This window comes from Garra rufa, chromosome 17 (assembly GCF_049309525.1).
Source record: "Garra rufa chromosome 17, GarRuf1.0, whole genome shotgun sequence".
Classification (NCBI taxonomy): domain Eukaryota; kingdom Metazoa; phylum Chordata; class Actinopteri; order Cypriniformes; family Cyprinidae; genus Garra; species Garra rufa.
In genome coordinates, this window is record NC_133377.1 from 3,771,249 (window position 1) to 3,786,982 (window position 15,734).

At 35.4% G+C, this 15,734-nt stretch overlaps 1 protein-coding gene across 1 annotated transcript in view; it reads right to left on the bottom strand.

Moving 5' to 3' along the window:
• Positions 1 to 617: 617 nt before the first annotated feature.
• Positions 618 to 15,734, bottom strand: part of triqk (triple QxxK/R motif containing) — a 35,733-nt gene continuing 20,616 nt past the window's right edge. The window contains 3 exon segments of the mRNA XM_073822147.1: positions 618 to 2,330; positions 2,332 to 2,385; positions 14,573 to 14,658. Coding sequence (XP_073678248.1) covers positions 2,277 to 2,330; positions 2,332 to 2,385; positions 14,573 to 14,658 — 194 coding nt within the window. The 3' untranslated portion in view covers positions 618 to 2,276.

Below are 15,734 nucleotides of genomic sequence, written 5' to 3' on the forward strand. Positions count from 1 at the left end.
CCAACTATCTATCTTTATGTGTAATACATAGTCAGCTATCTACCTGTGTAATAACCAGCTATCTATCTGTATGTGTAATATATAACTAACTATCTATCTATATGTAAAATGCATAATTAACTATATATTTATGTGTAATATATAAACAACTATCTATCTATATGTGTAATATAATACCAACTATCTACCTATCTGTGTGTAATATATAGTCCGTCCATCTGTCTATTTTTATTTTTTGAAATATCAAACAAATATTATTTTTGCATTTTTCCTATAATATGCCATACTAATTTTAAATTACTAAATTTAGTGATAAATGACAATAATTAAAAAAATATATATATATATAAATAAAGATGAAGCTGAAATTATGTTTTCCTCATATTTGTATATAATCATCCTTTAAAGATACCCCCTACTAAGTGAACAGTAAACACTGTGTAGGGACCCTGTGAATCTAAACACAGCATGAATCCTTAAATGTGCACAGGGCGAAGTGCTTCGGTCTCGCAGTGTGTTTGTTTGGCATTAACATCTTGAACGCCACAAGGCACTGAAACAGATACAATTTATACGCTCAACATTGTTATACGATTTGGAAAATGAACACAATAAGCTTTTATCAGTATCAACATGTTTTGACAATGTTTATTATTTTATCTCAAGTATGATAGAAACAAGAGAAGAAAAACAAGCAAAAACAGTCAACAAGGAACACGAGACTCTTTGTTTTGGTTTAGTTCGGTCTCACTATGAAAGAATTTGGAAAGCTCTCGAGTCCAATCAAAGACAGGCTACAAAAATGTTTTGTTCAATAGGGTATCAATCCTTGAATTAATGATAACAGTCAGACGTCCCAGGAAAATAAGGGCTGAGCAGCAAAGCAGTTGTCCTGAGTTAGACACAATATACCTCATGCAGGGAAAGATAAAACAACTCTCACGGCCTGGAATGAAATAAGTCGTTGCTGTGCGTTTGTACGAGATCCAATGCGCTATACAAAGAGAATGTAAATGAACTTTGAATGTCATCAGCTTTCCACCCCACGACTCTGTCTTACTCCCACGAACGCACACACGTAAACCCAGCAGTGTGTAAAGGAAGCACTGGATGTCAAAGACCAAGGCAGGGCCATGCGTTTATCTTCTGAGATAGATCAAAAGATGCACGCGAGCTAAAAGTAACAGCACCTCAAGCTGATTGATTATGCTTCAAGTGCTGTTTCTATACATCTCTCTAGAGGTCACACAACGCACGCATACAAAAGCTGAGAGCACATCAAGGTCTATGTGCTAATGTTTGGTATCTTCACTGATGCTCTTTTGGCTTTCAATACCAAAGTTTGTTGGTGTTTGATATGCTAACGAGCTGCACGATGACGAGAAACGAGACCGAGAATGTCAGCATTACACACACAAACAAGATCGCAGATTGCCTCTGATCTCCAGCATTGAGACGTCTAGATCTGTAAAAAGTGTTTGTGGTATGGAATGCAATATGCCTTCTCGTCTGTCTGATTTATCTGCAATATTTACAATTTTGTCTCCACAGGACAGGGATTTTTTTCTTTCCAAAAGATTATGTAATCAAATTTCAACCAATTTGGTTAAAAATGAATCCATCTGTGCTAATACACAATAGTGAGATGGAAATGATTAAAGCGATAGTTCACCCAAAAATTACAATTCTGTCATGATTTACTCACATGAAGTGGAACAAAAGAATTAAGCTGCTCTGTTCAGTGAAAACAAACAGACCAGGAGTTGTCAAACTCCAAAAAGCACCATTAAAGTATCTTCTGAAGCCATATAATAGCTTTGTCACTGATGTTTAAGTTGCTATTCAGTGAAAAGGCTAGTCTTTGATAGTATGATAAACAACAGCCTGGAAATCATGATATAAAATAACTGCCTTTGTGTTTCATGCAGAGAGTGTTTCAAATTGCATTTCGAAAGACATGAGAGTGAGTTTCTGGATGAACTATTCCTTTAAAACTAAAAGATCTGAAATGGAAAACAAGCTGGTCCTTCAAATCCCAAAGCTGTGGGACATGTGAAAGCTTTATTAATAATCGAAAAGGATATGCTAAACACTGCATGGGGGGAAAAAATCTTAACTTCATGCTTCTATGCACTTTAAGACTCATCTTCCTTCAGCTTCTGCTGGTATAAAAAGGCATAGAATGGGACAAAGATGTGTAATACTATGAAACTGCTGGCACACCATGGGTTCAGCCACCTAGAATCCTCTGAGATGGCATCTGTGAGAAAAGTCCTTCAGTCCATGTCCACATCCAGATCCAGCTCAGTGCTGAGGTTGAGGTAGAAGAAATGCGTAGACGCCTAGCAGGAAGATCAAGACAGCCACAATGACCAATATGATGTCCTGCAATCAGAGAAAAGAGAAAACGGGTTACTCTTCCTGATTCATATGTTGCTAAATAACTATTAATAAGAATTAAAGCAGAGCACTACAATAAAATAATTCATAAGGTGTTGTTCCAAACCCCTAAGACCTTTGTTCATCTTCAGAAGACAAATAAAGATATTTTTGATGAAATCTGAGAGCTTTCTGACCCTGCATAAACAACAATGCCACCACGTTCAAGGCCCAGAAAAAGTTCTTGGATTTCATCAAAAATATCTTCATTTGTGTTCTGAAGATGAACAAAGGTCTTTCAGGTTTGAAACTACATGAGAGTATGTAATTAATGACAGACTTTTCCTTTTTAGGCTGAACTATCCCTTTAATTAAACTGCTAGCTTGAGCAGCTTGAGAGCACCATATCTTTGATGTGGAAACATAATGACTTTGAAATGTTGCAGGTTCATTTTTACAAATACAGATAAAAACATTTTTGCAGTCTGAAGCCATAGAAGAAGTTTTAAAGTTCAATGAAGAACTTTTTATTTGACAGCTTTTCAGAAAATCAATGCTTCATAAAACTCAGAAACCAACTGATCTGATGAACCTTTTTAATCTACAAATATCAGACAGCTCTTTGCTAGAAAATGTGCTAAGCTTTCTTTTTTTTTTCTCCAGTTTTGTTGCATTGTTAAAATGCATATTTAATGCTGCTCTAAAATACCTAAACGTTGCAGTGCCTTTCTCTAGAAATTTGAGAATGAAACACTCTCCGTGATCATGGACACAAGACTGATCATAACCAAACACAGATATGTAATTCCCACCACAAATGCTCAGCAGAAGTATCAGTATATTTTGGGCTCTTTATCTTTCCTCTCGCTGTGACACAAATAGGGTTTGGCAGACCCAGCAGGCTCAGAGAAAGTTAATCTCCCAGAAATGTCTTTGTTCTAATTAAGAGTTGTTGGGAGCTTAATGCCCGAGCTAAATTGATGATGGCTGAAGGAGTGGTATTCAAGCATGAATTAGATTTAAAGCAGTCATTTATTACCTTTTGTGTTAAATTACAATCCTCATCAACCTCTGTTTCATTAAGAGCACTCAAGTATTTAACCAAGCAATTGTTCTTCATCTTGATAAGTCGTTATCCCAACTTTCTAATCAAAACTTGTGCGGTTGTGGGACTTTTTTGCCACGATGGAACGTTCTCAAGTTGATGTTTTTCTAGAATGAATTACAATTAGAGAAAGCTGTAAGCTGAAAGTGCATACTGAAAGCTGTGAGAACTTTTTCTGCTCAAAAGTTTATACACCTCCTATAGATTTTTTAAAGAAATAGCTTAAACAAAAATAAAATTTGGCTTAAATGTGCTCATCCTCATGCTATTCAAGATATAGATGAGTTTGTTTCTTCATCAGAACAGATTTAGAGATATTTAGCACTGGATCATTTTCTAACCAATGAACCCTTTGCAGTGAATGGGTGCTGTCAGAATGAGAGTCCAAAGAGCTGACAGAAGCTTCAGAACAACCCACAAGTAATCCACATGACTCCAGTCTATCAGTAACATCTTGTGAAGTTCATAAGAAACAATCCATAATTAAGGTGTTTTACCTTTAAAACTATTGTTTGTGTTCAAAATTAACAATAACGCTTCCTCGATTTTGGCTTCCACATATTTGTTTAGAACCGTTTTGGACCAGTTTTGCTTGTTTCTCCCCTAATTCATCTTCTGAGATGACTTTTTCCACTAAAGAAAACAATATTATGGATTAGGGATTAATATTTTAGCCTGAAGCAAGGGTTTAGAAAAAAGTTTTTAAAAGTCTTGATGGATTTGTTTCTTAAAAATACAGTTTTTTCACTTCATACAACTTTAATTATGTGATGTTTTTATCAGCTGTTTGGACTCTCGTTCTTACGGCACCCATTCACTACAGTGGATCCATTAGTGAGGAAGCGATGTAATGCTAAATTTCTCCAAATCTGTTCTGATGAAGAAACGAACTCATCTACATCTTAGATGTTCAGAGGATAAGGAAGGAAGGAAAAAATGAAGAAAGAAAGAAAGAAAAAGGGGCGTATAAATCTGAACACAACTACACTACCAGTCAAAAGTTTTTGAACAGTCAGATTTTTTGTTTTTTAAAGAATTCTCTTCTGCTCACCAAGCCTGCATTTATTTGATCAAAATACAGCGAAACATTTTTTTACTATTTTAAATAACTTTTTTCTATTTGAATAGATTTTAAAATATAATTTAATCCTGTGATCAAAGCTAAATTTTATTCAGCATCATTACTCCAGTCTTCAGTGTCAGTATATTATTTTATTAGGGAAAGAAATTATAGAAATGAATACTTTTATTTAGCAAGGATGCTTTAAGTTGACCAAAGGATGATAAAGACATTTATAACCTTATAAAGATTTCTATTTTATATAAATTCTGTTCTTTGAATTTTTTATTCATCAAAAGAAACCTGAACAAATTCTACTCAGCTGTTTCAACATAATAATAAATGTTTCTGAGCAGCAAATCAGAATATTAGAATGATTTCTGAAGGAAATCGAATCGATCATGTGACTGGAGTAATGATGCTAAAATTTCAGCTCTGAAATCACAGGAATAAATTACATTTGAAATAGTAAATAAATATATTTGCAAGGCAATTTGATCAAATATACAATCTGTGATTATAACCATAATTCACTAATGAGCTAAAGGAATGCAATGAATCCCAATAATTTGGCCTTCGATGCAGTTGTTTAATCCATGGAATCATACATCCTCCTGTAGTTGTCTTAAAGTATGCTCTTCAAAGACAGAAGAACATAGAATGAAAGATGGACAGAAAGACAGAGAAAGTGAAATAATAATCACACACATCCATCTTTTCCCCCTCCTGTGTTCATTCCCACATAAACACACGCACACACACACACACATCAAACACAGAGCGGCATGCAAATATAGCCCGAGCCGGCAGAGATAAGCCACCCAGCAAACAGGAGGCTAATAATAATTCTAGCAGATAAATTGTAAGGGGCTATTAAAAGCCTCCACGACGGCCATGACTATCTGTGTACAAGCTGTGGCGGCAGTCATCAGTGTGTATGTCCTCATTAGCACTCGCTGCCCGCTGCATTTATCTTGTTCCAGCCAGACTCCAAACAGCTTAAGCCTCTCTTAATTGGAAAACTTTTAAATTTCATGCACTTTAGTTTCATACATTACCAGAGGCTCACGCTGATTCACGCTCTTTTATTTAACCGCTTTGTGTCGGAGCCTAAGTGTCATCACATCCAAAGGGAATTGTTTTGTGTTTGTCTCTTGTAAAACGTGTGGCAAATGTTTCCAAATTTTTAAATACAGACTGAGTAGCCACAGAGGGACAAAGCAAAATGTGTCCTGTTTACAAGAGGGTCGATGACTAATTCATCCAAAATGATAAAAGGAAATTGTATTTTTTTTTGTAAATTCCACACTTACATAATGTCCACACTTTTAGAAGATAAAAAATGTAATGATTTAAAAAAGTCAACTGGTTTAAACAAGTTACAATTATTAAAATTTTTGGATACACATTTCTGTACTTTTAAAAATAGTGTTTTTTTTTTGTTTTTTTTTAATCACACATTTTTTGAATTATGAAGATCAAATTATTTTTAGGGTTACTTTATTTGCTTTTGACTAATCTTGACTTTTCGGAAAAGAGTAGTTTTCTTGTCACAAAAACAGTTTCCTGCATTTTGCTTCAAGGCATATTTTTTAAAGAAATAATAATGAAATAACGAACAAGAACAAAAATATCATTATAGAGGAGGTGTATTTACATGGCTGTCTATAATTGTATTTCAGCATCATTTAGTATTATTTATGTAGCCTACTTTATATTAGTATTTATGAATATTTTGCATTTATTGTTATACACACACACACACACACACATACACATACATATATAATCGTTGTTTTTATAATTTTATTTTTTTTCATTAATTTATTAATTTATATTAATTTATTATTTCTTTTTATACACACCACACACACACACACATATCATTTTATTTTTTATACTTTTACATATATATAGAATTTTAATAATTTTTTATAATTTCATTTATTTAGTTATTTAATTTATTTCTGTTTATATATATATAACATTTTATTTTTATCTTTTTTATAAATTATATTATAGTACACATATTATTTCTGTTATATATATATATATATACACACACACACACACACAATTGTATTATTTTTAGAATATGCATTTTTTATTAATTTTTATTTAATGTATTATTTCTGTTTATATATATATTTTTTTTTCTTTCATTTATTTAGTACTTTAAAATAAATTAGATAAAATAACATTATTTCTGTTTATATATACATACATATATAAAACATTTTATTATTTTTTATCTTTTTTTATAAATTATATTATATTATATTACACATTTTATTTCTGTTATACACACACACACACACACACACACACACACACACACATATAATTATCTACATATATATATTTTTTCAGTCTTTTAATTTTTCTTTTTACTTTTAATTTTTTTTTTCTGTTTTAGTTTCAGAAACTTGATTTTGAGTTATTTCTTTTTCAAATTATTGTGAAATCAACTTTCTACTTTTTGAAGTTTTTTAAGTTTAGGTTTTCCATTTATTATAAAATTTTAAATAGGATTTTTTTCATATAAATATATATAAACTTTTTTAGTTAATTTTTTTTTTGGTTAACAACTACAACCCTGCTGCAATTGTACTTCATTTTTGTATAACTTAGTACAGTTGGACACAAAACAGGAGCATCATGCCAGTGACCCAAAAACCCTTTCTTGAAACGAAAAGTAAAAAGCCATGAATACAGATGTGGTCTCATATTCTTTGATGAGAAAAAGACATACAGTAAGTCCAGAGAGGAGGCTGTGTGAAAATGAAATTGTCAGCTGAGGGTATGTGAGTGAAGAGAGGGGACCTTGTTGTCTTGAGGAAGCTAATAATTCAGCGGCCTACGCTTCAGTCTCCCACATTCTGATGGAAAACGCTGGAATATTCCCAACAGCATCATGTGGCTCTCAGCAGCAGCTGTGGCATGCCGGGAGTGAGTTCCCATTCATCTGGCAACAGGCCACTGTCTCTTACACACACACACACACACACACACACACACACACACACACACACACACACACACACACACACACACACACACCCCCACACACACACACACACACACACACACCCCCCACACACACACACACACACACACACACACACACACACACACACACACACACACACACACACACACACACACACACACACACACACACACACACACACACCTCCTTATGTGTCCTTGTATGAATTCTCACGGTCTTCTGGTTTCACCAAATTCTGTGGTATTTTCTCATATATCCCTGTGTTCATAACTTCGGCCCTCACGGCCAGGTGCGGTGCGGCATCAGCGGCCAACAGAAACAGCTGAAGTGGGATTTTCCCCCTGTGTTAAGTGGTTGTGTAGTTATCTCAGGCCGACCCAGGTGTGCTGTAATACCTCACCCTCTGTCGACCGCTGGCTGGCGTGCTGCGGCGTCTTTGTGAGAGAGGAAGGTTGTGTGTTTGAGGCATAAAAATGAGAGTTTCACTCGTTCGAGTGCTGACAGACTGTATAAACGCAGAGGTGTGAATGGGACTCATAAACACAGTTTGCATACAGCGAGAGATGCAGGTCTGTGACACACATATAATCCAAAATACTCTTTTAGAAGACAGCACAGGGTCCAGTGATACAGAAAGAAAATGTCTACAACTGTTATATTTTGTTTAGGGATGTACAATATTAGTGCTATTTCAATTATAAGCTGATATCAGCTTTATTTTATAGTCAATACTGTATATTTAGAACAATAATAATTTATAATAACACTGTAAAAAAGTATCTATGAATCCCTAATTTAATTTAGAACTTATTTAGAATTCCAATTGAACAAGAATGACTGAATTCATGAATGACAGAATTTGAATTCTAAGAACTGTTCCACATTGACTGATTTTTTCACTAAAATTATAGTTAATTTAGAGGCCTGGTGTTAGTGGCTTGACAAAATGTAATAAAATAAATTTTTTCAAACTTATTTTAATTTATTAAAGGTTGTATCAGCGATTTCTAGCCTGAAACATAAAGTGTCAAATTCAGCTGACCTTTCATCGTGATCCGCTCGCTGCCTGCCCCATAAATTGTCTGTGAAAAAAACGCGTCTCTGTGGTCAGCCTAGGGTCCGAGATATGCCAAAAAAACAATCGGCACTACCAACCTTTCCACACATAATCAAACAGTGTTCCAACCAATCAGCGTCAGGGGTTTGGTGTTGTGGACTTTCGCTCCGCCTCCCTCACATCCCTGCACCAGTAGGAAAGTCCACAACACCAAACCCCTGACGCTGATAGGGATGCACCGATCTGTATCGGCCGATCACTTGCGCGTTTTGTCAGTAAAGCCGGTTCTGTAATCAGCGGTAAATGCCATCAGGTGTGTGATTTCACGTTGAGCCGTATATACTACACACAGCCGTTGTTCACTGACGAGCTGCGCAAATTCACATTGATAATGAACATTGATTTGCACAGCTCGTCGGTAAACAACGGCTGTGTGTAGTATATATGGCTCAACCTGAAATCACGCACCTGATGGCATTTACCGCTGATTACAGAACCGGCTTTACTGACAAAACGCGCAAGCATGATCGGCCGATTCGGATCGGTGCATCCCTAGACGCTGATTGGTTGGAACACTGTTTGATTATCTGTGGAATAATTTATTGCGCCGATTGTTTTTTTGGCATATCTCGGACCCTAGGCTGACCAGAGAGACGCGGTTTTTTCACAGACAATTTATGGGGCAGGCAGCGAGCGGATCGTGAAGAAAGGTCAGCTGAAATTGACACTTTATGTTTTAGGCTAGAAATCGCTGATACAACCTTTAAGGCAAAATAGTATAGAATTTTAATACTGTATGGTCATTTCCACTATTTCCACTAAGAATAATAATAATTAAGAACACTTTTAATTTTATTTTAAACTTATTTTCATTTACTGTCAATACTGTATATTTATTTGTGCATGGTGATTTCCACTATTTTCGCTAGGTACAATAATAATAATTAATAAAACTGTAAAAAGCAATTTTTAGCAAATCTCTTAATAAATGTCCTTTTTAAACTGTACATTATATCTTTTATTTTTAGCATTTAAAATGATAAATTTTTCATTTTGTGTTAGTTTTTATTGATTTTATGTTTTCTTTTTTGTTGTTTATTTACAAAAATAATATAGAATTTCATGAATCTGAACATATTATGACCATATTATTAATAACTATGAATCCCTAATTTAATTTAGATTTTTTTCTTTTCAATTCCAATGAAACATAAATGACTGAATTTACTTTTCACATTCTAAGAATTGTTCCACTTTGATTTTCCAACTGAACATAAACAAATCATTTGAATTCTAAATTATTCTATGTATTATTTCATTAAAATAATACTTACATATAATTTAATAATATATAACCCAATTATATTCAGAGGCCTGGTGTCCATGTCTTGACAAAATTTAATAAAACAAATTTATTTTAAATAGATTTTCATTTTAATACCTGCAATTAGTCACTTATCATAAAACATCTGAGTAACTTAGTTTAAAGGGATAGTTCACCCAAAAATGAAATTCTGTCATTAATTACTCACCCTCATGTTTCCTATTAAACAAAATTTTAATTCTAGATTATTTTTCTTCTAGTACTATTTCACCAAAAGACATAAATTAATTAATTAAAATTTGAATTCAGAGGCTTAGTGTTAGTGTCTTGCGCCGGAAGGCATCAACATGTCCAAAAATATGGTACTACTATGGCACTTTTGGGTATTTTACAACCTTAGACCAAAAATCACTGGGACTTACTTATGCATGCAAAGGAATGTACTGAAGAGTGAAACAGTTAAAGTTGGCCGGCGGGCTCTCAATATTCAGCTCCAGGGCTAGCAAGTTGGCACCGATTTTTTCAGGCCAGGCGCCCCACACAGCTGAGGCCGCCAGCACCTCTACTCCGTGCCAGGTGATGCCATCCGTTCAGCCAGGCACCAGGGAGCCAAGCAGTGCCCACAGCAGGTGGTCGAGCGCCCGCTGCCTCCCCAAGCCGGCAGGCAACATCCCAGCAAACCAACTGGCCACCGAGTGGAGAACAGCAGATTGCGCAGACTGCCAACACGGACCCCAGGACAGCCCGAACCTCAGCCTCAACCTGCTCTCCAGAGCCTCACACAGAACTCGCAAATGGGACTGACGCTAAAGAATAACGGAAGGCAAAAAAGAAGAACGTGTTTGTGCGTTTCGGTGGGCTGAGTGAGCGATGGTCATAGATGAAGAGCCACCTGCCAAGTATGCACAGCCAGAGAAAATGGCCTGTGGAAAAACAAGTGGTAGAAGTATGAGTCAACTCCTCAGAAAAACCAAAGCCAAGGAGACATACCACAGAGAAGCACGCACCAGAACAAAACTCAAGCTTGGAGCTCAGGGGTCCATTAGTCACATTACGAACCAGAACAAACAAATCGGCGTCCACGTTTCTCAGAATCGTGCCAAGCCAATGACCAAATCTGTACGCAATAAACTACATTTCTGACAGAATGAGGGGACGTTGCTTTCAGCTGTAAACAAAAATTTTAACCACTGAGCTCATAGGCGTCATACATACCTGTGGATAGACATTTAGTTGATCCCAAATGTCTCAAACGAACATTTAGAGTCATTAAGGACGAGAAGGTTTGCTTAAAACATGCACATGGAATTCATGTAAATAATTTTCTCTGTTTAAAGCCTCAGTAATTGGATAAAAGACTAATGAGACTTAGAAGAATTGTAATGAGTGCTTGGCTTTCTAACAATAACAATTGAGTCGCTAAGACCAGTTAATCTTCAGCCTTCACATTTGATTTCTTCATACCGAACTAAACCCAATACAAGCAAACGCAATGTTTTAAGTTGTATTCAGCTGCAGTGTTTCTACATTGTTCAGTCCACTGTGAAAATATTGCAGCTTATGAATTATGAATTAGTTTCAGATCATTGTTGTCAGTGAGAGGTCTTAGCATGGATACTAGCGGTTTTGGCTACAGCTCCCAATGTGGAGCTCTGGATTCTGAGAGAACTGATAAAACATATTGCACCACAAATTCTCATGCCAAAAACCAACTAAAAATAACACCCCTGCCCAAAATTAACAGGGATGAAGAGGGAATCTTCAAAGAAAATGTTAAAGGATTTGTTGTTGATTAGTTCTGTTAACAATAAATTCACACATTAATAGGGTTGGGTATCTTTTGGTTTTTTTCGATACCGGTGCCAAATCGATACTTTTAAAATGGTACCGGTGCTAAAACAGTGCATGAACCGATGCTTTTAAAAAAGCCACAAAATGGTGGATGACACAAGAATATCTTTTTATTGGACAAAAAAACATAACAACAATAAAACCTAAGCCACCAAACCCAACTACAATAATTTAACAGCTTCAAATTTCAGCAATTATTTTTCTCTGGCAAAATACGACACCTGTCCTGACTTACTGCACATCCTGGTCCACACTGAGGGTGCGATTTGAGAGTTTTCTCATTCAGGAAATAATTTTTCCGATCACTCTGACACCCCATAAATGTAGTATTTAAATTTAACTACACACCGGTCATATGGGTACCGGGTTTCGGTACCCAACCCTACACATTAAGAAGTAATGTTTACATAAAAAAATAACAAAAAACTAATACTTCACCATAAAATTTAATCGGTCGACCCCTAAACCAAACAGTTTTGGTAACCATTGACTAGGGCTGTTACAATAAATGGATCTGAGATATTCCGAATGCATAGTGGTTCTCTCTGGAATTGATTCTGAGCTTAATTTTTTTTTTCCCGCACACTCAAATGCTCACGAAGAAGATCTGAAGAGTGTTGTGTGTTCGGCTGATTTTCACCTAGCTTTTATGACGCAAGATTAATGTAAACACAGCCCACTGCGAACATCCCTGTAATTCACTTTAACCTTTTTCGAATTCTATGAATGGTTATTTTAGGTTTAAGTGTGTGTACGGATTTGGAAACAAGCAGAGCATGGCTGTTTCTAAAGAATGCAGTGCCATCTGCTGTTCAAAACTAAGCTCAGAATCGATTTGAGAAAGAATCGCTATGCATTAGGAAAATCTCAGAATTTATTATTTTCCCAGCTCTACCATTAACCACTAAAAAATATATGAGCAATATCACACAAGTAGCCATGCAATATGGCTTAGAATTTGTAACGGAGGCTTGGACTCAGCTGTTAAACTAACAAACTGGCGAAAGGAAGTAGTTCCGCACAAAAGAGCATTTTTAAATACACTTCATTGTTGTTTCTTATGTATTTCTACACTTGTGTCGTCAAACTGTTGTATAAACGCAATATCACACTCGTAACCACGTGATTTTTACACAGCTCTGTGGAATACTCATTTCTGATTGGTCAGTCATCACATTCCAAGGTATGTTATTCCCCGATAACAACCGGTAAAAACTAATAACACAGGCTCATCCAGGTGACTGCCTGCAGTCTGCACTGTTCACTTGCTGGGAACATTTTTTCTTTGCGAAAGCTTTGCGTTTGGTTGGCTAATAAAATATTAAAACTCAATTCAGTATTATGAGTACAATTATTTAATTATGGTATGGTATCGTGACTCACTCAAACAAAAACAGCTGCTGCCATTTTGCGACGACTGTTTTGTACACTGTAATGAATTAGAAGATAACTAACAAACTGGTAAGATTTTGAAACATTTTCAACATTTTTCTTAAATCAATATCTTTTATCTTAATTATTTAAATGGTGAAATGTTGTGTAATAAGTGGTATGACTGCACCGTATCCCTCAAATGTCCGTCTAGTTTGAACTTGCCACTTGCTAGCTATTGCTTTCCTCACAGAAGCTTGGGTTCAAATATTAAGCAAGATAATGTACATGTAGCCAGTTGTTATTGCAAAATAAAGCTCTTCAGTTTCATATAACAGCTCTCTGCTTCACATAGGGTGGCTGATAAATCTGTTGGGCTTTATTCTGCGATAACAACCGGCTGGATGTACATTAACCCTTTCATATCAGCAGGCTGTTATTCCAGAAGATCTGGCCGAGGTAAGGCTGCTCCCGGCGGGTTCATGAGAGCCTAAAATCTGCTGACGGCCTGGAGCTCACATCTTCGAAAACGTCAAAGCTAACTTTCAAATAAACATTATAAAGTCTAAACAAGTACATTCTTGCCAAAAAAACTAACGTTTCGTGACACAAAAACAGCATTATTTATAAAATTATAGTGGATTTGGGCGTCCGGCATGACACTCGCTGTGAGAAATACAGCAAGCGGAGTGATACAAATAGTGAAACGGTAGGAGCTCTGTTATCACTAGAATATCTCACTCCTATCAGCCAATCAGATTCGAGGAACAGAATATAGATATAAACACTTCTCAAAATAACTTATTTTTTGTTATTTTCTATTTGTGGCATTTTTAAGGCCTCTTTGAAACCAGTCTTTAGATACGGCACAAGTTTCTCTTTCAGTTTAAGTCTATGGGATTTTCTGTCACCTTTTTCATGAAAATCATAAGTGTGACGGCTTAGAAAGTCAACAGTCAGGTATTATTTGAGATGTCATGTCTATAATGCAAACGTCCCGGATAAATTATGCACCAAAGTTTAATCCAGTATGAGCAACAGTGACAGTTATGCTTGACCAAGCCAGTGCCATTAATACATGAAAATCACACAAAGATGGTGAATAAAAAAGCTTTTCCCTCAAACTCTCGATTATTATTCTGGAGTGACAGCTGAGAGAAAAAGAAAAAATCGAGTTAAAGCAAAGGAGATGGCGAGGGAGAAAGAGAGCTACTCCTCTGAGAGTCAAACAGCTCTTCTCTGCCTCATCAATATGGAGACTGCTTGAGTTGCTCTCAGGTTGGAGAGGTGTGATGAATAATGTGTGTGTGTGTGTGTGTGTGTGTGTGTGTGTGTGTGTGGTTTGGCAGATGGGAGAGAGAGGGATCAGTTGGGATAGAGGGGGAGGTAATGAGAATGAAAGACAGCCATCTCACCCTGATTCCCGGAGCACTCCTCTTCGCCTCCGCCTTCAGCCGAGTGGCTCGCAGCACCGGCTTGGTTTTCTTGTAATCCTGTTTTCCTGAGAGAGAAAATGAGGCGCTCGGGTCATTCCTGCCATGTGACATTTGGAGGTACATTTGCATTTTGAGTTAGGCTGAAAGCTTTTTTCATTTAACAGCTGAATAATGTTTTAATAAAACAAATATAATGCATTTGCAATTGTCTTCATCAGCGTTCTATTACGATTCATTAAACTAATGCATTTTGCTGAAACATTCAGAGTTCGCCTTAATGTATTTGCCCGTTTTAACCCTTATTAACACGACTTAATATGAGCCTGTTAACCTTCTGTACTACCTTATATAAGATAAATTAGTATTTAATTTATGCATGACTAATTTAGTCTGAGCTTATCTTAAATAAACTGGATATTTTATTGAATCAGACTGGCAAAAGTTAAAAGATTTTTGCACAAAAGTGGATTAAAAATTCCCTAAAATGTTTTTTTTTTTTTTTTTTTCCGGATTATAACCGTTTCCTTATTACATGCAATGTGTCACGTATTTCTTGCGTATTGTGGTATTGCTACTTTTCGTCCTATCAATTAATTTCTTCAAAACTAAAATAAAATGCTATTCATACTTTACATAAAACGACTTACACCTTTTATATACTGAGCATGTTTTTAATTTCAGAAATAAAAATTAATTTTGACATTTAATTTTTGATAAAGTCAAAAATGTCTGTGTGATATAACTGTCCTGCCATCATAATGAAGAAAAAAAGGCATATTAAAATAATGAAATGAAAAGAAAGCCTTATTACGTATGTTGGCATAACAGTTTATTATTTACTAGAAAAGCAATTTAAAAAAAAAGAATAAATAATTTCAACAAAACTGTTTCACTACTTTAATATTAAATATTTAACTATTTACATTTTTTAAAATTATAACAATTAAGGTTTTATGGTCTGACCAAGATGCAGAAACGCAATTATATTTATTAATAATTAAGGTCATATGGTGCGACCAACATGCAAAAACTTAATTATATTTATGCATTAATAATTCATGAAAATAAAAATGTACATTAGTATTTAAACTTTTTAGAAAATAATTATCAAGATGTGCACACACACATGGATTTAAGTTGT